Here is a 25,290-nt window from a genome sequence, read left to right as displayed (position 1 = left end):
TTTCATTCATCTAAGGTCTTTTTGTGGTCTTTTTCCTTTTTGGATCATGCTACAAAAATTAACTCCAATTAAAATACACCACAGAAAGGACTAAACCATAACTCAGGTGATCGCTACAATAGGTGATCGAACTTTACATTTTAAATTCTTTCCCCCAAACAATGAAATAAAATACCTTTTCTCTCGTAAACCGTGTCCACGGTGAATTCTTTCGAATGCTTTTCCATTGCCATCAGAGCACGCTTTAACGCATGCATTTCATAGCCTTCATTTCATCAAATTTGATGATAAATTTTCTCAGCCTTAAAGTCCATCAACCGCATTTATTGAAAATTGATTCTGTTTATTGCTTTCTAGGCACCCATTACTAATGCAAGGCTGTTTACGCAGGTAGATGAAGCAGTTAAGGGGCTCTTGATGTAAAAACACCCATCTCTATAGAAGACTTGCATAGAAGACATCGGCACATATCTGCTGATGGAAATATTCTGGTCTTACTGAAGACTAGAAGTCAGGCTTTCTTTTCAAAGTTATAACCCACAGAGGAGATTTTAAAGAGTGAGACAGATGGAGAGATAGAGGTAGATCAATACATGACCTTATTTGGAAATAGTTTAAGTTCTATGGATCCCCAGTTTCACTACCTACCTAAGATATACACAAGGAATCAATGAAAATGACTAATGTAATTGAAGTGGTTGCTATTGACAACACTTACAGCTTTACTCATAGAAGTCACTTTTATTAAAGCAAAAAGATATGAAAGTCATGCTTTGTTTGTGTAAATGGCATGATGATGGGGGGATTCAGTCACTTCCTTATTTACCTCCATGAAGAATAATTGAAGGTTGGTCTGAGCAAACAACTGGTTAATGCCTTTTTGTGTAGCCCTCCTTCTGTGTTCTTCACAATGTCGGGTAAGCCTTCAGAGTGACTGCTGGTGTCCATGTTTCCTTTCAGCAATGGGTGCATAAAAGGGTGGGAACATGGGGTTTTAAGGAAGGGGCGATATTAAAAAACAGTCTAGATCCTTTCTCTCAAAAACTACTATATAATGTTTTTATGTTCCTATCAGAGCTTTTTCCTCTTTATCCCTACCCCGTATCATCTATCACACATATAGATCATGGATATTGTTTTGTTAGCAGTGATAAGGGTTGGAAAAATTCACTTTGGTGAATACATTAACTGCAGCAACTCTCCAAACTGAAGGTAGGTCAGTGGGGTGATCTTAGCTACACAGCTGAAAAGAATCACAGGTCAACAATGGTAAAGTCTTTTATCACCTGAATTTCTTTTATTAGAAGTATCTTATAATACACACACACACACACACACAAATAGCACTTAGCTTAAGACGTGCATGCTATCAATACCTTTGGAAATCCCTATGTATCTATCCCTCCTTAGTCACATCCACAAATCCTACCCCAGGGGCAACCACATTCTGATCTTTGTGTTTATATTTCTTGGATTTTTTCTTTATAATGTTAATATGATATTGCTTAGTGTCTCATATTTCTGAACTTTATAAAAATAGCATGTATTCTTTTTTATAATAATAACAATAAAAAAACTAAAAAAACCCAAACCCATTGTCATTGAGTCGATTCCAACTCCTAGTGACCCTACAGGACAGAGTAGAACTGCCCCATAGTGTTTTCAAGGAGCACCTGGTAGATTCGAACTCTCAACATTTTGGTTAGCAGCCGTAGGTCTTAACCACTATGCCACCACGGTTTCCTATTATGTTCTCTCAGAATTAGACTTCTGTGGTTCACTCACAAGTGCAGAGGTAGTTCACTTATTTTCACTTCTCTATAGGATTTCATAACAAATTATGGATAACATTGCGAAGAATGGGAATTCCAGAACACTTAATTGTGCTCATAAGGAACCTGTACATAGATCAAGAGGCAGTCGTTTGAACAGAACAAGCGGATACTGCATGGTTTAAAGTCAGGAAAGGTGTGCCTCAGGGTTGTATCCTTTCATCATACTTAGTCAGCATGCTGAGCAAATAATCTGAGAAGCTGGACTATATGAAGAAGAACGGGGCATCAGAATTGGAGGAAGACTCATTAACAACCTGTATTATGCAGATGACACAAACTTGCTTGCTGAAAGTAAAGAGGACTTGAAGCACTTACTGACGAAGATCAAAGACTACATCTTTCAGTATGAATTACACCTCAACATAAAGGAAACAAAAAACTTCACAACTGGACTAATAAATAAAATAAATAAATAACATCATGATAAATAGAAGATCGAAGCTGTCAAGGGTTTCATTTTACTTGGATCCACAATCAACAGCCATGGAAGCAGCAGTCGAGAAATCAAACAACGCATTGCATTGGCTGAATTTGCTGCAAAAGACCTCTTTAAAGTATTAAAAAGGAGACATCACCTTGAGGACTAACGTGCGTCTGGCCCCAGCCATAGTATTTACAATCACCTCATATGCATGAGAAAGCTGGACGATGAATAAAGAAGACTGAAGAAGAATTGATGCCTAAGAGTTGTGGTGTTGGCGAAGAATACTGAGTACACCATGGACTGCTAGAGGAATGAACAAATCTGTCTTGGAGGAAGTACAACCAGAATGCTCCTTAGAAGCAAGGATGGTAAGACTACATCTCACATACTTTGGACATGTTATCAGGAGGGACCAGTCCCAGGAGAAGAACGTCATACTTGGTAAGGTAGAGAGTCAGCAAAAAAGAGGAAGACCCTCAACGAGATGGATTGACACAGTGGCTGCAACAATGGGCTCAAGCATAATAATAATTGTGTGTATGCTGCAGGACTGGGCAGTGTTTCCTTCTGTTGTACATAAAGTCACTATGAGTTGGAACCAACTCCACGGCACCTTACAACAACAACAATAGGATTTAATGGTTTAAAGAGGTAACCATTTATTCAGGTGGGCATTTTGGGGATTTTTTTTTAACGGTATTGTAAAAAATACTGCTGTGAACATTCTTCTACATGTTTACTGGTACACATGTGTAACAGTTTATCCATGTGTGGAATTGTAGAGTTTTTGGATTTGCATGCCTTCAACAACACAGATGCTTCCAAACTGCTATTCAAAGCGAACACAACAATTTACATTTCTACTAGCAAAGTATGCGAGTTTCTGATACTCCACATCTTGTCAAAACCTGGGACTCTGAAAAATACTTACTCACACAGAAAGTAAATACTGGATAACCAGCCACAAATATTTACGCTACAACCATATAAATGTTTCTTAAGAGTCAGCTTTGCTAATTAAGAGTCAGCTATTATTAATGAAAATTAGCTTCCTCAACCAAAGGCTAGAAAAAAAAGGATGCAAACAAGTTTTATAAAGAATTATGTTGATTCTTACACGTTTGTTCTCAAATTTTCTAGTAAGAAAATTCTCTATAATGTTGTGTCAAAACATCTGTGTCAAACTGCTGTGTTTTGCTAAACAGGTAAATTTTCTCATCAAAACAATTAATTAGAAGGTATTAATTATGCCTTCCAAAATTTAAATGACTGTTAGTGAAGAGAAAAATGGAAAGGGGGGGGGGACCTTCAAACTAGGATGCAAAAGATAAGCTAGGTTATTTCCATTTTGGAATTTTGCCTTGAATTCTCTAAGATTTTGCCCTCATTTCACCAATTCTAAATCACTCACTTAACAGACTACAGAGATGCTTCAGATTTATGAACAAGGCTTAAACCTCAAACACAAGTCTTACTTCCCCTCTCGATATATTTAGTCCTTGTAATGTTTTATTCTTCTTTATAAAAAATATTTTGGGTGCTGAAATCATCACAGTATAAATAGGTCCATTTTTGGTTTAGTCGGCTACAGACCATCTGGTAATCATTAGGTTGTGGGGTTTATTGGTATAACACTTAAATCCCTGAGTCATAAATTATTTGAGAAAAAGTTTCTCAGGTTCATTTAAACCAAGGCTTTGTGTTCATGTGTGTACACACACACATACACCAGCCCCAATCACCTCAAATCATCAATCCCATACTGACATCTGCACACTGTTTTTGTGTGTGTGTATATATATATATATATATATATATATATATATATATAATGACACTTAGTTCAGACAAGACAATATCCATGTAGAACAATTAACTTTCCATGGTTTTATGACCACAAACTACAACCCAAATGCACACCAACTACCTCTCAAATGAGGGGACCACAGGAGAAGAAGTTATGGTGCTGCATTTTTCAAAAAAGAAAACAAAGGTCATACTATACTAATGGTTGATCACTCTTAACCTTGACCACGAAGAATAGCATGTTCAATCTTGGTAGACAAAGATCTCAGGATGAGGCAGGAGATGATGGAGGCAGGCACCATCTCCATGTCGTTGTTACTTCTATCCTCTGAGAAATTCCAGGAGAGAAAGGCAGAGCAGCAATGTCCAATGCGGCCTATTAGACGTTTTGCTGGAAAATATTCTCTTATCTCATTGGAACCTCTCAGATGGCAAGAGTCTTATGTAAATAATATTCAATCTTAAACAAAATAAAATATAAATAATCAAGATTCTTAAGTTGCATTTATCAATCCACTTTGAAGTTCTTACTTCATACTTCTCACAAGCTGACTTCATGTTTTATTCTTCAACAAGTAGTAAAGGCTTCAGTGTGAAGCCCCTGCGACTAAACTCCTTATTCTTTTCTTTTTTTTTGTAATGCAATCTATCTGCTAAAAAAAATGGAATACATATATAGTTTTATGCTTATTTACATTTTACAGACTTTCCTCAGGCAATCATATGTCCCCTTTTTATTCCATCTGGCCAATTCCTCGTTAATTCATTTCATTGTTTGTCCTCAATAAAAAATCACCGTTTTTAACATCAGAGTTGATTGCACTTAATATTATTAAACCCCTTGTAATTGTCCCCTTTGGGGCCTTATTGCAAATAATCTTTCCATATGTTTAAATAAAATTGTCAGGAATGGATAATCGGAAACCAATTTCTATGTATTTTACCAATAGTGCCATACAGAAACATTTTTAAAGATAAACAACACAATGTTTAAGCCAAGATGTAAATATTTAAAAGATCAATGTGTGAAAATAAAAAACTGTAGAATAGTACCAATAGATATAAAAGGTACTGTGTGTTCTTTGGCAGTACTTTGCAAAAGAAAAGTAGTATCTGGTAATAATCTTTGTTCAAATATGACCTTCTTTGGGTGACATAATACTAGATTCCTGGTATGTATTGTTTTTACTTTATCTCTTCAAGTAATCATCTTTCAGTTTATTTGTTGAGCTGACCTCACAAATGGGCATACCTATCTCATAAGAGCAGTTAAATATCAGAGAAGAACTTAAACAAAGGCAGATATCCTCGACACAGGAATAGTCAATGTTTAAAGACAGCAATGGAGAAAGGCCCCTTGCATTAAAGGTTTAAAGACATCACCCTCAAGGAAAGGTACAAACCTGTATTAGTGATTTATCTTTCTCATGAGCCCAGTGCAATATATGGCACTGAATTGCAAAGACAGTGGATAACAAAAGGAATTCTCTGCCAGACTCTGCTTTGTATTCATTAGTCCTCCCTAATTGGGTTCTACAGGTGTCAGCAAAGGGCTCTTCCTTCACTATTAAGGAACGTGGCCACTTTGACAAGTGTGCTAAAGAAGAAGGAATGCCAGCTGCTGGTGTTTTGAAGAACAACTTGTCTCTGTTTGCAGGACCTATGAAGACTGTCACCTTGTGACTTCCTGGAGGATTATAGCCTTGAATGGACTGTTTTGTAAATATTTATCATTCTTAAAAAACTCTGATCGGAAATGCCAAGTGATTATGGTTGCAAGACACCTGTTTTTATCACTCTTCCTGGTAAAATCTTCTTTGCTATATTGCGGATAAATATTGACTTTATGTTCGAAATGACATCGGGTTGCTTGAAATCTTGTCTTCTCTCACACAAAGCAAGGAAATAAAGCAAAATGAAGCTTGGACATTTAGCTGATTTCTCTAAAAGCAAAGACCCCTGTAAATAGAACTTTTAGGTTGATTTTTTTTTCAGTGTTTTAAAAACAGAATGAAAGAAGAAAACCAATTAGAAAGCAGCTTTGCCATTACCTTGGAAACTCGATTTGCAACTTCTCTGCCCACAGTCAGTCCTTGGACAAACGTTCGAGCGGCAATGAAAGCACGGGTGACCTGAATCTTCAATTTCCGGGGCACATCGCCAAACGGCTTCAGCTGGTCTGTGTATTTGCTCACGCACTCCAAGTAGTCCTCGCTGAAGTGATACTGCGGGTTTATCAGCTGAAACATCCGTTCCAGGAGCCGAGCCCAGAAGTCGTTGAGCATCTCCTCCAGGTTCACGTTGCCCCCCGTGTAGTACCTTTTCAGCTCCGTGAAGAGGTCCTGGAACACTTCTGAGTTTTGCATGTACAGCATCCCATAGGTCCGTACAAACATATCATTGAGTGACTTTTCCGCATTCTCCAGGAGCTCGCGGAAAAATTCTGTCAATAAAACGAGAAAGTAGTCATGAACTTGTAAGATCTAAAAACAAAACAATAGCAACAAAAAACAAACGAGCATCTATTTATCCTAAAAACAACTGCTTTTAGTGGGCATAATAAAGTACCCTGTGATTAGAGTATCAAGGAACCATTGATAACAATATTTGAAATGAGATTTGACCTGTATCTATGATCCTTCACAAGTTAAAGAAAAAAGACCACGTGATTTCCATTTGGAAGAGCAACCATTAACATTAGGAATTTGCCATTTAATAACTCCCCAAAATTGCTCAATTAGTTTTTGCATTTATTATTACATTTCAGAAAATCTCATGGTGTAATAGAAATTAAAATCAAAACATGTTGCAAATATAATGTGCCAATATTGTCATTAACATAATAACAAATGCATACTGATGAATACATTTGCTTCTGTCCATTTATGAATTTGTTCTAACACTAAATTCAATTAAATTGTTTATATTTGGAATAGTTTGCAAATGGGATATTCAAATTAATGTAATATTTTGGACTCTTTGGGGTTTCTATATATAGCAATCAATTATCAGTGTTCAGAGATTCATAATTCAATTAAATTCACCTAATACAAAAGCTATAATGAACTAATGTGGGCTGCCATAATGAATCAGAAAGCAATGAAATAGCCTGAATTATCATTACAAACAGAACCTACCATTGTACAGAACTTGAATAAAATATAGATAATTGCAATTTCTGGTTTAGAGGTTCTAAAGGAAAAAGAGTATCCCACGAAATGCACTCTCCTATCCTACAGCGTTGAAGGCAATGGCAGTGGGTCTTCTACAGCAGCACTTGAGTGTTGCTCGGATCGTTACAGGATGCAAAAAGTCAAACAAGTTAGCGTCACTGGGGACTTTTAGCCATAGTTCAAATGCGTCAATTCTTCAGTCTTCCTATTCAGTGTTCAGCTTTTGCAGGCGTATGAGGCAATTGCAAATACCATGGCTTGAGTCAGGCATGCCTTAGTCCTCCAAGTGGCATCTTTGTTTTTTAACACCTTAAAGAGCTCTTTTGCAGCAGATTTGCTCAGTGCAATACGTCGACTGCTCCTTCTGTGGATATCGTTGTGGTTTCAAGTAAAATGAAATCCTTGACAACTTCGTTATTTTCTCTCTTTATCATGATGTTGTTTATTGGCCCAGTTGTGACGATTTTTTTCTTTATCTTAAGGAGTAATCCATGCTAAGGGCTGTAGTCTTTGATCTTTATCAATAAGTGCTTCAAGTCTGCTTTGCTTTCAGCAAGAAAGTTGTATCATCTGCATATTGCAGGTTATTAATGAGTTTTCCCCCAATCCTGGTGCCACGTTCTTCTTCATGTAGCCCAGCTTCTCTGATTATTTGCTCAGCATAAAGATTGAATACATACGGTAAAAGAATACAACCCTGACACATATCTTTTTAAACCAAGAAGTATCCCCTTATTCTGTTTGAACAACTGCCTTTGATCTATGTATAGGCTCCAAATGAACACAACTACCTGTTCTAGAATTCCCATTCTTCTCAATATTATTTATAATTTGTTATGATCTACACAGACGAATGCCTTTGTGAAGTTAATAAAACAAAGGTAAACATCCTTCTAGTATTCTCTGATTTCAGCCAAGATCCATCTGACATCAGCAGTGATATTCCCCATTCCATTACCTCTTCTCAGTCCAGCTTGGATTTCTGGCAATTTCCTGTTGATGTACTTCTGCACCTGCTTTTGAATGATCTTCAGCAAAATTTACTTGCATGTGATATTAATGGTATTGTTTGATAATTTCTGTATTCTGTCTGATCACCTTTCTTTGGAATGGGTACAAATATGGATCTCTTCCAGTAAGTTGACCAGATAGCTGTGTTCCAAATTTCTTGGCATAGACGAGTGAATACTTAGAGCTCTGCATCCATTTGTTGAAACTTCTCAATTGATATTCTGTCAATTCCTGGAGCCTTGTTTGTCACCAATGCCTTCAGCGAAGCTTGAACTTCTTCTTTCAGCACCCAGTTCTTGATCATATGCAAGCTCTTGAAACAATTGAATGTTGACCAAATCTTTTTGGAACAATGACTCTGTGTATTCCTTCCAACTTCTATTGATGCCCCATGGAATCCTTCAATATTGCAACTCGAGTTTTGAATTTTTTTCCTTCATTTATTTCAGTTTGAGAAATGCTGAGCATGTTCTTCCCATTTGGTTTTCTAGCTCCATGTCTTTGCACGTTTCATTATGATACTTTGTCTTCTAGAGCCTATCTTTCAAATCTTCTGTTCAGCTCTTTTACTTTGTCATTTCTTCCCTTCGCTTTAGCTATTTATATTCAAGAGCAAGTTTCAGAGTCTCTTCTGACATCCATTTTGGTCTCTTTTTTCTTTCCTGTCTTTTTAATGAACTTTTGCTCTCTTCACCTTTGATGTCCTTGATGTCATTCCACGAATCGACTGGTCTTTGGTCATTAGTGTTCAATGTGTCAAATCTGTTGTTGAGATGTTCTTGAAATTCATGTGGGATATACTCAAGGCCATACTTTGGCTCTCATGGACTTGTTTTAATTTTCTTCAGCTTCAACTTTTTCAACTTAAACTTGCATATGAGCAATTGATGATCTGTTTTGCATTCATCCCCTGGCCTTATTCTGACTGTTGTTATTGAGGTTCTCCATCCTCTCTTTCCATAGATATAGTGGATTTTATTCCTGTGTATTCCATCTAGTGAGGTCCACATGCATACTCATTTATATTGTTGAAAAAACAAGTTGTTTTTCATGCAAAATTGTATCATGTGATCTCCGGTGTGGTTTCCTTCTCTTCATAGTCACATTTTATTCCCTGAAGCTATGTCCCATCTCAGCTAATGAGGTGGCAAATCAAGTCTTGAACACCTTAAGGAACCCAAATAGGAGTAAAATAAAGGCGTTCTCTCTTCTGGATCTCTGGGAGGTTCGCTCATGGGACACAGAAGTAAAGAGGTGATGAGTCTCTCTCCATAAACTCCATGGCAATTACACTTCATTTCAGCTTTATTGGAAGTTGGCTGAAGGAGTGCTTGGTTTAGCTATTTCAATTCTGAATAATAGTGAATTGAACCACTGTCTCAATAATTAAAAGTGTTTATAGTGATGATGGAAACCGTGGTGGTACACTGGTTAAGAGTTTGGCTGCTAATCAAAAGGTCAGAGGTTCAAATCCACCAGGCGCTCCTTGAAAACCCTATGGGACAGTTCTACTCTGTCCTATGGGAGTCAAGTTGACAGCAATGGATTTGGTTTTGGTTTTTGGGTATAATAATGATGATTGTTTACATTTGTTTTCAGTTAAAACCAAAGCACCAGGGCTTGAAATGAACTCTGTTCTCTTGTTTACCCTCTTACTATGAAATAATTTGCCATCTCTATGAATGCAGAAATTCTGTTTCTACAGTGGCAGCAACAACTGAGGTAAGTACCTCAAAGTTATGGTTCATATCCCCTGTGTGATCTGGTTCAAGTCACCAAATAGTTCTTATTTTTATTTTCTCTAAATGTAACATCAGTTTAAATATTATTAAACTTCTCTACCCTTCAGGGATCAGATAAGAAAAATGATTGTTGAAGCAGATAGGGCAAAATTTTCAAAATCACCAAGTGATCAATTTATGCTATATATAAAGTATGCTATATATCGAAGTTCCACCACCTGTCTATTAGTTTGTAGTACAGCTATGGCTTGTGTGTTGTTATGATGATGAATGCTATGTCACTGGTATTTCAAATACCAGCAGGATCACCCATGGTGGACAGGTTTCAGCAGATCTTCAGCACTAAGACAAATTAGGAAGAAAGGCCTGGTAATGTGCTACTGAAAATTTTCCAATGTAAACCTTGTAGATCACAACAGAGCATTGCCCAACTTGCATGCCTTGGACACAACATCATCAGGAGGGCTTAACTATTGGATAGGGATATCATGTCTGGTGACGCAGAGGGCCAGTGAGGGTAAGGGAGATGCTTGGTGAGACGGATTGGCAAAACAGCTGCAACAATGGACTTGAACATGCTGGAGATTGTAAGGGCAACTCAGAACCAGGCAACGTTCATTCAGTTGTACATAAGGTCGCCATGAGTAAGCACTGACTGATGACAGCTATTTGTCTCTATCTATGTATCATTATTTATGATTTTATGAAATCCGATTATTTCAGATTTTTTTCAGAAATACTAGTTACCTAACCCAAAACCACTGCTGTCGAGTCGGCTTGTTCAAAAATGGACACTATATTATATTATTAATACTGAAGTATAAAAATTTCGTAAGTAAAACCTTTCAACCTTGAAACCAAGAATGAAAATAGATTGGGTTTTTTGATATGGGAAGAGGCTGAAAGGTTTTATAGATTTTGAAAGAAGCTGGAAAAAAAATCACTGATTTGAAAAATACTAATATAATGAGACTGGAAAGTGGATTCTCATCATGAGCTCAGGACAGCCTGTTCATTTATCTTCTTTTTGAGGTCAATTATTTTGTTGGACTCAGGAATTAAAGCTTAATTCATTGAATACGGAGTACTGCCTTCAGCAATGAATAGTCAGTAATCAATAGTGTGGTCTGGATTTGCAAAAGGCTAAAGAAAAAAAAAAAAATCTTTGATTCCTATTGTTCTCCAAAGATTTGAGCCATAAGTGCTTGTCTCTAGGGATAAAAATTTCATTTTTTTTTTTTTCTTTCTTCTATTGAAGGTAACTCTCTTTAGGCTTTTTCCCTCCCGACATTGGGCCTCTGAAATATCATGCTTATCACCACTTGAAGCTGAATGGGTAAAAGCAGGCTACCAGTTCACTGCAGTTTGCTTTCTTATACTTAAATTAATATTAGTAAAGGAGCCCTGGTGATGCAATGAGTAAGTGCTCAGCTGCTAACCTAAAGGTTGGCGGTTCAAACCTACCCAGTGGCTTTGAGGGAGAAAGACCTGGCCATCTTCTCCCATAAAGATTCCTGTTGCCGTGGAGTCTATTCTGACTCATGGAGACTATAGGGCAGAGTAGAACCGCCCCACAGGGTTTCCAAAGAGAAGCTGGTGGATTCGAACTGCCAGCCTTTTGGTTAGCAGCTGAGCTCTTAATTACAGCCTAGAAAACCCTATGGGGCAGTTCTACTCTGTCACATGGGGTTGCTATGATTTGGAATTAACTAGAAGGCGCCACTAACAACAGTTGAATATAGAAAACAAGTTGATATCTTTCAATAAATATGGCTCAAGAAACACTTCATTAGATTCCAAACTTAAGTTTTCGACTAAAGTTGTGTCATTGTCTCAAACAGGCAGAGTGAACAAAAGTTTGCTATTAACTTCACCGGTTCTCAAAAGTCAAACTATTATTCCTTGTTCAAAATCATTATATGGTTTAGTGATCTCACAGTCAAAGTTAATATTTGATGTTAGAAGACACTAATGGATCAGCCAATTATGACAAATTTTGCTACCTTGAGGTGCATTGATCTTAGATCACATGAAATATGAGGATCCAAGGCACTGAGGCAAAACTAATGTCCTCCAAAAATAAGTATGCTCATTTCATTTTCAACATGTCCATAAACTTCCACCTTTTGAAGGTTGACTCTTTGAACAAACTATTTTATGCTTGGATAAAAATTGTTTCTCAGCAAACCAAACATGATGGAGGTTGGGAAGACAGTTATCCGATCCATTTTGCTGATGAAGTATTACATGCAAACAGTAACGCAGAGAACCAAATTGAAGAACAATATAAGGAAAAGCAATCTCAATCTGACCTTTGTTTAACCAGACAGGACAAAGCTCACATTGGATTAAAACACCAGTCAACAGAAACTCTCATCTTCAAGAAACAGCTTGACAGAAATGCAATTTGATTTTTTTTTTTTGTCTTCTTCCCCAATCACAAAATATACATCAAAGATGGGCGCTTAAGGCTAAGTTATGCTTCATAGGTGCACAAGAGAACTCTTCCAGCCAGCACTAGCCTCTGGGAGTGTTTTATTCATCTAGAGGGGAGATCCGGATGCAAACATCTGTTTGCTGCGGGGCAGACTGCCTTAAGTGGGAGAACAATCTTGTAGATAAAAAACACCACTGTTCCAAAAGCAAAAGGAAGGCCTGTGGGATGCTGCCTGATAGCTTGGAGAGGCCTCTTAAGGGGGAAGAATCCACTCCTAAGAGCCAAGAGGTGCCCTAAGGATATCTGTGAAAGGCTTTAAATGAGAGCTCCAAAACAAAATGGATAAAAACAGAAGAGCACACAGGGCCAAAGGGAAACACCAGCAAGAGGGGAAAGTCAAACTAAAGGCTCTCTAGCAATTTGTAGACCACATAAAACCCCCAAAACCTTCTTCCTTTCAAGTTGGAAATGTTGTCCCATTAATACTGCTATGGATAAACCTATTCTGTAGTGGATTAGGCATGAGATTGGATTTAAAACTGTGTAGCATTTAACTGGAGCCCTGGTGGTGCAGTGGTTAAGAGTTCAGCTGATAAACAAAGGTTGGCAGTTTGAATCCACCAGCTGCTCCTTGTAAACTCTATGGGGCAGTTCTACTCTGTCAGAATTGACTTGATGGTGACAGGTTTTTTTTTTTTTTTTTAGCATTTACCTGGGAATTGAAGTGTTTTACTACAGGTAGCCCCCTGACTTAGAACAGGGTTCCATTCCAATGACTCCATTGTATGTCAGTTCTGACATAAATCAAGTACTCTTTTTTTTTTAAGTTTCATTATTGTTGCCTTTTATTATAAGTATCTTTAAAATCTGGTCTTTGTCTTTGAGTGTTGGAAACATTACACGTAAACTTACAGATATAATGACATCAGCAAATTACACTCTGCAACATTATATATAGTTCATATTAATGATAAGACATAAAAAAAACAAAAAGAATGGTCGTAAGTGTGATTCCTGGCAACTTAAATACAATGTAAATCTGGTACTACCTGTGTTTTACTCTCAAGTTCACAAAAGTACTCCTCACTGAAAGCTCATTTAAATAAATGATTCAGGACAATATAGTGACCTGTAATCCCAGAACCCAATGAACGAAAACCTTCAGTTACTAGTCATTGATTACACCTATTAATAATGGCACAGATAGCACTTGTCTTCCCCAGGGGAGCAGAAATGATAAATTTGCCCTCCTAAACCCAGAAATACACACATATGTGCAGCACACACAGACACAAGTATGTAAATGTGTATATGTGGATGTTTCTCTCTCATAATTTCTTTCTTTCAACACTGCACCCTGGGCCCCTAGCATGCTACATCAGTTCAGTCAGCTCAAGGCCCAAAGTCTGGCTGAGGAAAGACCCAGAGGAGGAGCTGGAGTGGAGGACGAAATGGTTTGGAAAGCTGATAGCATAAAAGGGCTATGTTGAATAGAAACACAATAAGCTATCATACACTAGTCCCCACCCCAAGCCTTTTCCAAGGTCAAGTGAGTAGGAGCATCCTTTCTGATTCTGAACACATCTGCTAGCCTTGAGGTACATCTTTGAAAATCACAACTCCTTTTAAAACTCCCCTCATTTACATAATAAACTGATACGGTCAGGAAAATGCTGAATTAATGAGGAGCATTTAGTGCAGGAAAACCCATAGTGTCATTTACTCTTTTCTATGTTGGACTTTGAAGGCGGGGTCTATTGAAGTCAGAAAACATGGTCCCCAAATGGATTATCTTTCCCCCTGCCTGGCGAGTGAGGCCTTGGAAGAAGAGATAAGGATTGTTCTTGCCCAGCAAAGCCTTGCCAATTGAAGTTCTCCTTGGCAAATTATAGCTTATGTGGTATTTAGAAGTTGACCAGCATTCCTTAACCTTGGCCAATGGACATTTTGGACCAGATGATCTTTGTTGTGGGGGGCTCTTTTGTGCATTGTAGGATGGTTAGAAGCATCCTTGGCCTGTCCCTGCTAGATACCAGTAGCATTACGACAGGGTTCCATTCTGAGGATTCCTTCATAAGTAGGTTCTGATGTAAGTCAAGTACCTCTTTTTTTTTTAGTTTTCATTATTATTGCCTTTTATTTTCAGTATCTTTATTTGTCTTTGGAGATTAGAAACATTACATATAAACTTACAGATACGATGACATCAGCAAATTACACACTGCAACATTACATGTAGTATATGTTACTAACGATAAGGTAAAAAAAAAAAAAATGGTTGTAAGTGTAAAGACAACTAAAAAATGTCTCCAGACATTGCCAATGCCTCCTGGGGGTAAAATCACTCCACTGTAACCCCCACATTGAGAGGCACCGTTCTACTGATAAATTCCAGGGGGCTACAAATAGGACAGCAAAATAGTCTGAGAAAAAAAGCCCAGCATACTTCTAGGCCTCGTGAATCCCACAATTTCTTTATAAGATAAATGTGAGGAGCTGTGTTTTAAATGGATGAAAATATAGTTATATTCACAGGCATGATTTCTGGTGGACAATATTGCCATCTCCGTGCATGGTGCCTGTCACATAGCAGGGCCTTTAAAGCGGTGAAGAGTGAGTGAATGAATAGATCTCTGGGTGAAGGTGACCTTGACTCCATCTGCTTTAAACTCCTGTTAGTTATGACTTTGTGGGCCCACTTACACGGGAGGAAAATGCTACAAATTACCTCTTAGAACAGAGCGTAACTGATCTGCCTGCCCTCCTGTCGTCCTCCAGATGTTTCTACATACACAATCATATATATACACACACATGCACACATGTAAACACACACACATACACACATTCATATCTTCCCATGCTCCAAGTTCACGAGCATCTGTATATAAAGTATCTTGTGGCTCCATTCAAAAGCATGTTGGTTTTCAGTACTGCCGCGCCAGTCCTTGACTTCCTGTCTCACCAGCCCTGCCTGTCCTGTGGCACGCTTTGCCTGGCATGCTGCCTGACTCTCCTGCTACTAGGTCTGCCGGGCCTGGGTCTCACAGCCCGTGCCCCGACCAAGCTGAGGGCATTCACATTGGCTCACACACTTCACGTAAGTGAAGCACACTGTGCACCATTTAAACCAACTCCCAAACCACTTTTGAGTCTCACACGGTCAACCTGTTGTATTGATTAAACTCATTTGGGAGCTTTCGTTTTTTGCTGTTGTTCATAATAAAGAAGATTATGCCATCTTTCGTTTTTTCATGAGTGCAGGCTAAAAATTAAAGGCATATGGGAAAGGGAAGAGCTGTTTTCAATAGATACCCTACCATATCGCCTCAGTACTTTTTATTAAAAAATCCATTTGCACATTTGTGTAAGACATAGACCCTGTTTTAACAAACAATGGGTCAGAATTACATAAAATTATTTTCAGAATACCAATTTATTCAAAAATGAAAATATCAGTGTTTATGAAATTACTGAGACAATTTGCCAGCGGCAAAAATTCATTTGTGATTTTCTATTTCTTTGATTCATAATTTCTTGCTCTGTGTGTGTGTGTGTTTAAGCACTGATTAAAGCATATTGTACTGTAATGAGTATTATAATTTATTCAGTCAATTCATCCCAGGAATTAATAAAAATTCATATAATTTCAAAGCGATCAATTCACATCTTTCCTCTCTGGGGGATTATTATAACCAAAAGTAAGGCAAAAACAGAACAAAACAAAGCAACAAACCTGAGTGGCAACAGATGCAAACAACGTGGCCATAGATTATCTTCATTATTTATATTTGCCTCTGTTACATTTTTGGATTAAAGATACCAAACCTTAAATAAAGACCAAAAAAGAATTCAAAACAATGAATGATGATAATTTCAAGGATAACTAGAGAATAGCATCTAATAATAATTGCTGCTTACTGCCATCCAACAAGTGTCAGATACGGTGTTAGGGGCCTTCATACACATTGTATGCAAATCAGATGTTAGTAGAACTAGTTTGAGGTTGAGGAAACTGAGAACAGATAAGGTTAAGAGAGTTGTACTTGACCACTGGGCTAGCCTGGAACCCGGAGCGCCAAAGCTTTTAGGGACAAGGATGAGTTCTAAAAAAGACCAAGACAGATGGGTGGCTTTGAACTTTACCCTACGTCAAATTATTACTCTGTGATTTGAATAATTAATGGGGAGTATTATAAACTCCTGGGACATTGACTATAATCCTATTTTAAATATAAATTGAAAAATGCATTTTAAAGTCACATATAAAATATTTATAAAAACAATTTTCATGTGTGATTATTTTTCCACCAGTACTAATTATGTGACGTAGATAACTAAGACTGCAGAGCGTGCTCAAATCTCTAGGGCTGGCATCTTCTCCTCAAAGGAGTGGCTTCCACTAGAAAAAAATATAAGTCATGGAACCAGGGATTATAGCTGCAGTGACTACAACAAGGACTGGCACACAGGACAATACTATAAATATTTAACCAAAAATGTATCTCATAAAGTGATATACATAAAGTGATACACAAAAAAAATACATAAAGTGATACACAGGCACGTAAAAATCCTGCTGTCCTGGATCCCTGGTTTCCAAGGAACACTTAGTTGCCTCAGAGAGGGCGTCTTCCTGATGGGCCTGAACTACACATGAAAGGTCCCGTGGGGATTCCAATGCACACAGTAACGCCTCTAGATTGGGAAAGTACTGTCAGTAGAGAATCTGCTTACTTTGGTTATTCCAGCATCCCCCAGAAGCCTTCCCCCAAAGAATTCTCCTCCCAGGGTTAGTATCTTTAAAACAAGCCTTCCAGGGGACAGGCTTTAGAAAATCCTATGGCAGTTAAAAGCAAGGGTTGGCAAACTGCAACTTCTTGGCTCCCAGTTGGTGACTTTTTATTCTAAATAAGAATGGTATTTACATTTATAAATGTTTGGATAAAAACAAACAAATGAACAAACGAAACAACAAAGAAGAATATGCCGAAGGGACTTTACATGATACCAAAAGTCAAAAAAATCCTTTGACAGAAAAAGAAAAAAGTTGCCATCCCTGACATAAAGGGTCAAAATCTCAAGTGAAATGTTTGAAAATACATAAAATCAATAAAAAATAAGACTCCTTTAAATTCTTGTAGCAAGGAAGAAATCTGATTATCAGTCTGCTAAGCACGTCATAGATAGCAGACTAAAGTCCTTTTCCTTCTCTCATTTTTATTTTATATGTGAAATTTGCTCGGACAAATCAGCAGCGTTTTGATCTCACATATTGCCCTGCAAGGTAACTAAAATCCAAAAGCAAATTCTTAAATCAGTTAAATGATTTAGAGGATTTAGATGACATTAAATTTTAAAGTGGAATGGGAAAACTCTAAATTTTCTAAGTTTGTGGTCTAATAAGTCCTGGTAGAATTTCACAAGCATAAAATCTCATGGTAACCCCAGCATATAAAATAGACAGTATAGAAATTAAAAAAAGGAAAAAAGAAAAATAACACCCTACTCTGATAATAGGTTAAACAAAACCTACATTTTTTTAAATTAGATTTTCTTTTTTTTTTAATAGTACTTTAGATGAAGGTTTACAGAACAAACTAATTTCTCATTAAACAGTACACATATTGTTTTATGACATTGGTTAACAATCCTATAACATGTCAACACTCTCCCTTCTCGATCTTGGGTTCCCTATTACCAGTTTTCCTGTCCCTCCTGCCTTCTAGTCCTTGCCCCTGGGCTGGTATGTCCCTTTACTCTCATTCTGTTTTATGGACCTGTCTAATTTTTGGATGAAGGGTGAACCTCAGGAGTGACTTCATTACTGAGTTCAGAGGGTGTCCAGGGTCCATACCCTCCGGGTTTCTTAAGTATCTGTCAGGCCAGTAAATCTGGTCTTTTCTTGCGAGTTAGAATTTTGTTCTACATTTTTCCCTAGCTCTGTCTGGGACCTTCTATTGTGATCCCTGCCAGAGTAGTCAGTAGTGGTAGCCGGGCACCATCTAATTGTACTGGACTCAGTCTGGTAGAGGCTGTGGTAGTTGTGGTCCATTAGTCCTCTGAACTAATCTTTCTCTTGTATCTTTAGTTTTCTTCATTCTCCCTTGCTCCCAAAGGGGTGAGACCAGTGGAGTATCTTAGTTGGCTGCTCACAGGCTTTTAAGACCCCGGACACTACTGACCAAAGTAGACCGTAGAACATATTCGTTATAAACTATGTTATGCCAGTTGAGCTAGATGTTCCCTGAGACCATGGTCCCCACAGCCCTCAGCCCAGCAATTTGGTCCCTCAGGGACTTTGGATGTGTCTGTGGAGCTTACATGACCTTGGGTTGTACAGGGTGTGCTGGCTTCCCCAGTATTGTGTACTGCCTTACCCTTCACCAAAGTTACCACTTATCTATTGTCTGTTTAGTATTTTTCCATCCCCATCCCTCCCCTCCCTCGTAACCAGCAAAGATTGTTTTTTGTTTGTTTGTGTAAGCCTTTTCATGAATTTTTATTGTAGTGGTTTCATACAATATTTGTCCTTTTGTGATTGACTTATTTCACTCAGCATAATGCCCTCCAGATTCATCCATGTTTTGAGATGCTTTGAAGATTTATCATTGTTCTTTATCGTTGCATAGTACTCCATTGCGTATATGTACAACAGTTTATCCATTCATTTGTTGATGGGCATCTAGGTTGTTTCCATCTTTTTGCTATTCTGAACAATGCTGCAATGAACATGGGTGTACATATGTCTACTCATGCGATGTTGGTGTTTTTTTTATGTTTCTAGGAGAGGGGTTGCTGGATCAGATGGTATTTCTATTTCCAGCTTTCCAAGGAAGCACCACATCATTTTCCAAAATGGTTGTATCATTTTTCATTCCCACCAACAGTGCATAAGAGTTCCAATCTCCCTGCAGCCTCTCCAACATTTGTGACTTTCTGTTCTTTTGATATGTGCCAGTAATGCCGGGGTGAGATGGTATCTCATTGTAGTTTTGATTTGCATTTCTCTAATGGCTAGTGATTGAAAGCATTTCCTCATATGTCTGTTAGCTGCTTGAATGTCTTCTTTGGTGAAGTGTCTATTCATTTCCTTTGCCCATTTTTTAATTGGATTATTTGTCTTTTGGTTTTAGAGGTGTGGTATTTTCCTGTAGATTTTAGAGATTAGACCTTTGTCAGATTTGTAATAGCCAAAATTTTTTTCTCAGTCTGTAAGTTCCCTTTTTTACTCTTTTGATGAAGTCTTTTGATGAGCATAAGTGTTTAATTTTTAGAAGATCCTAGTTATCTAGCTTATCTTCTGGAGTTTGTGTATTGTTAGTTATGGTTTGTATCCTGTTAATGCCATGTATTAGGGCCTCTAGCGTTGATCCTATTTTTTCTTCTATGAACTTTATAGTTTTTGGCTTTATATCTAGGTCTTTGATCCATTTGGAATTACTTTTTTTGAGTATGGTGTGAGATATGGGTCCCGTTTCACTTTTTTGCAGATGGACATCAAGTTTTGTCAAAACCATTTGTTAAAAAGAATGTCTTTTCCCCATTTGATGGACTTTGGGCTCTTGTCAAAGATCTGGTGACCTAAGGTGAAGGGGGTTACCTCTGGGTTCTCAATTCTTTTCCACTGGTCACTGTGTCTGTACCAGTACCAGGCTGTTTTTACTACGATAGCTGTATAATAGGCTCTGAGGTCAGGTAGTGTGAGTCCTCCTACTTTATTCTTCTTCAATAGTGCTTTCCTTATCCAGGGTTTCTTCCCTTTCTATATAAATTTATTGATTAGTTTTTCCATCTCTTTAAAGAATGTTGCTGGTACTTGGATCAGGATTGCATTGTATTTGTAAATTGCTTTGGGTAGCATTGTCATTTTCACAATGTTGAGGCTACCTATCCATGACCATGTATGTTTTCCCATTTATGTAGATCTCTTTTGAGGAGAACCTACTTCTTTTACAATTTACTTTTTTTAACTTTCCCTTCCAATAATTACCAAAAATGAAAGTTTAAACAATCTTTTAACGTCTTACAAGAACTAACAAATGACCTGGAACAGAACATAGTGCTCCTCACAAATTTAGTCTATGTTCGTTTCAGAAAATTATAAATCTATCTGCTGTTAAAAATATTATATAATATATGGTTCACAAATTGCTCATTATATCAATCCAAAGGAAATTTTTATTATATTACTCCCAAAATGTGTTGGAAACTCTTATAAATTAGACGTAAATAAGTAGAAACATAAGAATGTGGGGGAAATCCTATAACCAACAAGTGTGGAAGATCAATATGACATAAAAATGCTTTCTTAAATACTCCACTCACTTGGATGTCACAACTCAAATTCTTGCAATGTCTGTAATCTAATTGACTAGACTTACATGATAAGATTTTTAATGAAAAATCATCAGTTTACAATCACAAGCGTTTGTTAAAAATAATCAATACATTGTACCAAAGTCCTTTAATTTAATATCGCTGAAGTAAAGTCAGCTGACTAGATTAAGCTGACAGGAGAATTTTAGGAACGAGGTGTAAATTCAGCTATTAACAGCAAAGTTACCTGGAAAGCAGCACTATGTAATTGGCTGGTGTAGGGAGATTTGAAGCAATAAAGCATTTTATAGAAATTGTTGGCTTGATTTCACATCTCACAAGGTTAGACTTTTCCTATACTCAGTGATCCTTTACACATTCAATTGATAAATGTTTTATTTCTTGGTAGTTTTGTTTATTGGTAGCTATTTCTCCTGAAGATACCTTTTAAAATCAGAAAGACTGATTAGGCCATTTATATTCACTAGGTGATATAGATAAACCATTAATTCCCAGAATTATGAATTAAGCTTGAAATTTGCCGACAGTTGCTGCCAAGAACAAACAACTGTTTTGAGTCTGCAGACTGTGTTTCTTCTTCACCCTAAGCCCTGCATATCAAATTCAAAGTTCATTTTCTTCATTGCATAGCTCCTTAAATTTGGCCTGTAGAAAATGTCCCTTTTGAGCCAGCCCCCAACACTCTTCCATTTTTCTTTCGGCAAAGACACTAAACACAGCTTGGATGCCCGTTTAACCCATTATGCACCTAAAGTATAGAACTGAACTAACCAGAAAACCAGTTACCATCAAATCAATTTCTACTCATAGCACCACCTTGTGTGTCAGAGTACAACAGTGCTCCATAGGCTGATTGTTCAGAAGGAGATTGCCAGGCCTTTATTCTGAAGTGCCTTTGGGTGGACTCAAACCTCCAACCTTTTGGAGCACATTAATTGTTTGCATCACTCAGGAACCATGAACTAAAGGCACCTTAAAACCATCTCCCTCCCCTCCCCCCTTTTTTTTCTCAATTGAAAGAATCAATTAGGTTTCAAAATTGGGAATGGTAGTAATACATGTCACTCTGTTTTCAAACCTAGTTCACTTCCTAGCTTCCCTTCCTTCAATCAATTACTTGTTGGGCCATTTTGTAGAAAAACTATTATAAGCATCAAACCACTGAAGGTGGTTTCTGAAACCTGGGGCCTAGGCTAGTTTATCATAAGCTGTGAAAGCTTGTGATAATGACCTGAGATACTGCAATAAGAGATTGTATAAGCTACAAGGAGACTGAGGAGCAGCAGCCAAATGGAATTTACTTCCCTCTCTCTTCTGATCAAACCCTGGTGGCATAATAGTTAAGTGCTACAGCTGCTAACCAAAGCGTCAGCAGTTCGCATCCACCAGGCACAACTTGGAAACTCCATGAGTCAGTTCTACTCTGTCTTATAGGTCATGACTATGAGTTTTTTTTTTGTTTTTTTCCTTCTGAGCATACAACTCAGTGGGCACCCACTGAAATCACTTGCGTAGCTTTAAAAACTTTTGATGCCCAGGCTGCACCCCAAACCAATTAAACCACAGTCTCCTAGAGGATGGGACCCAGCTGTCATTACTATCTTCATGCTTCCCAGGTGACCATAATGTTCAACCGAGACTAGACTCATCGCAACACTTCCTGTTCTCCTTAGAAAAAACCTGTTAAAATGAAGAGCTCTGACACGTGGCTTCACCAGACTCACAAGGAAATCCACCTTTAATATAAAACTTGATGCTATAAGGAAGTGCTAAGACGGAAATAACAGAAACAAAACTATAGTACATACCCAGTACAATTCCAATTTTATAAATAATTTGTATATAGATGCAGAAAAATCAAAAGAAAATATAAAATATGTTTACAGTGGGTTGTAAGCTTATGGTTGATTTACATTTTATTCTCTGTACATTGTCTAATTTTCTAAAATTTCTACAGTGACCACAGATTGCATTCATAATTGAAAAAATTGTAATATACATTATTTAACGTAAGCATGGTATTTAATGATGGAGGAAATACCTACTTAAAAATAAGTAGTGAAAGGATTTCTTTCTAAGTCTAACAATTAAGGCAAAAAGAATACAAAAGCATTGAGAGAGCAGAAAATTTACTCAAAATCACAGAATACATCAACAAAATAGCAGTGAATAGAATTTGAGTCTCCTGACTCTAAATGTAGTAGATTCATGCTGATTAGTAAAAACGACTTAATAAAAATAGAAACGAAAAGTAGCCTCTAAGGCACAGCTTGCTGTCTGTAAAATAATGGTCCCAAGTAAGGTTAGGTAATCATTCATCAATAATAAGAACATCTGCAGTTTTAGTATTTGAAGGCTTGTTTTTTAAAATAGAGCTAATTTCTATTTATGTCTAGACAGAGAATGATCTCCCAAATTGATAGAATCGGTAGTCATTAAAACTCCATTTCTAATTATTATAAATGCTAGTCCAAAGGAAAGAAAGATGGTCATTTCATCACCTCTCTGCAGAGGTAAACACTCAGCTGCTAACTGAAAGGTTGGAGGTTCAAAACCACCTGCGGTTAAATGAATTCCTTCATGTGACCTTTTGCCTTGATTCTTTGGAAAAACAGTTTGAGAGAGTTTTTCCCCTAAGCCTGAGGAGTTACCTTTGCCCTAGTTCCCCAGAAGGTTTGTTACTTTTGTCCAGGTTAATTGACACTTTCTAGGTAAGCTGTAAACAACTTGGTTTGATACTTTTTGTCTGGTCCTGGGTTGAAGTCTGCCTTGTGATTGGTATGTACTTTGCAGGCATTGGCAATAAACTATGCTAATAGGGTGAGTTGTAGCCCACAATGCAAATGAAGTGTCTGTGGCTTACCTTAAGGAGATTGGTTAGTTTGTGTCCCTCACCCCAGGGGCCATGTCCTGAAATTGAGAAGGAGTGGTAGATGTAGATATAAGCAACAGCCCCATGGAGGATTCAGGAGCAGAAGGAAGCAGGAAGAGACAGAAAGAAGCAGGAAGAGAAACAGCAGGAAGGAGCAGAAGCAAGAAAGGAGAAGAAGCAGAGAGACAGAAGAGGCAAGGAACCTCCTAAAACAGCTGTAACATGCTCAAGGGCTATAACACTGAAGACAGCGAGATGCCCAGAAGGGACTTGGCGACAGAGCCAGCAGACATAGCCGGTAGGACCAAGAAGAACCCATCTTGAGGAGGCTGAGAGCAGTCTGTCCTGAGGGGGCTGAGAGGAGCCTGCAAGGTAGAAAGGCACTGAGAGAGCTTTCGTGCACTAAGAAGAGAGAGTTTGCCTCTGTGCTTCCTGATCTAGATCCTGAGTTGTAGCCTCTTGATCCTATGCCTGAGCTGCGCACCGTTCCCTAATAAATGGTAAGTATGGTCTGTGAGTTCTGTGTGGCCGTTACAACAAAGTATCAAACCCAAAAGAGAAATAGAGAGTGCCGTTGGAGGGACACCTAGTTGCAGAATTGATAACAAGTTTGGAGAGTGGAAGTGTGTCTGACCTCCACCTCATAGCAGACAGCCTTGGGCTAATCTTGGTTAGTATTCTCTCTTCTGACAGGTTCTGATGCTACTACTGCTATTCTCACAATTTCACACCACCCATGGGCTCATAGGAGAAAGCCTTGGTGACCTGCTTCCATAAAGACTACAGGCTAGAACACCCTATGGAGCAGCTCTACTCTGTCACACATGGGGACACCTGGGGACAGCATGAGTTGAAATCAACCCCACTGCACCAAACAAAATAAGTTTAAAATCATTGTTCCTTTTCTCTACAGAGTTTTTGACAGGGATTTGATGAATGTTAGCGTGGGATGATAACTGTGTAATTCTAAGAATGTTCCTATAAACAATTTGACAATTGGAAAAAAAAGGAAAAGTAAAGAAAGTCAAGGTATCTTTCAACCATCTCTATCCCTGTTACCATATACTTGAGCTTGTTGGAAAGAATTTCAAGATGGCACAGCTTTCTGAGCCAGGGCTAAGGAATCATTTTATTTCTAAAATCTATCAATGGGAAATGAACATTAGTCCCACTTGGCATAATAAATGTCTTAATTCAAAGGTAATTGCATGCTTTTAATGAAGAAATGTAAAATAGATATCCTGGTGTAAGTATGTAACGAGGCTTACAGTATTATTGTATAAGATCTAAATGCAAATTAATTAATTTTACACTGGTCTAAATTTACTTAACATTAATTAAATATGCTTTGCCAATTATTTACAGGAGTCTTCTCAAAGAAAAGTACTGAACCGATTAATCTCATTTCGATTGGCTTTATATCAATCGTTTGAAATGTAATAAACAAAAAACAAGTTTTTAATATTTGATGAAGTATCAGTTTTCTAGGGCCAGCATCTTTTATGAAATTCTGCACTGTTTAATGTGTGTGTCTTATTTTTCGTGATGTTAAAATCAAATTAAATTGTAGATAAGGGGCAAACATTTTAATTCAGGGCTATATTTTAAATTTACAAATATCTTTCAAATTATTTATATTTCAACTTCTGA

The 25,290-nt window shown here is 37.6% G+C and overlaps 1 protein-coding gene across 1 annotated transcript in view; it reads right to left on the bottom strand.

The window, feature by feature from the left end:
- The window catches only part of GPC6 (glypican 6), a 1,286,079-nt gene that overhangs the window by 641,675 nt on the left and 619,114 nt on the right, over positions 1–25,290 (bottom strand). The window contains exon 3 of the mRNA XM_049852914.1: positions 6,117–6,508. Coding sequence (XP_049708871.1) covers positions 6,117–6,508 — 392 coding nt within the window. The remainder of the gene's footprint in view (positions 1–6,116; positions 6,509–25,290) is intronic.

The sequence above is a fragment of the Elephas maximus genome, chromosome 14 (genome assembly GCF_024166365.1).
Source record: "Elephas maximus indicus isolate mEleMax1 chromosome 14, mEleMax1 primary haplotype, whole genome shotgun sequence".
Lineage (NCBI taxonomy): Eukaryota > Metazoa > Chordata > Mammalia > Proboscidea > Elephantidae > Elephas > Elephas maximus.
The sequence above is the reverse complement of the archived record's forward strand: the minus strand, read 5'-3'. Positions and strand labels throughout refer to the sequence as shown.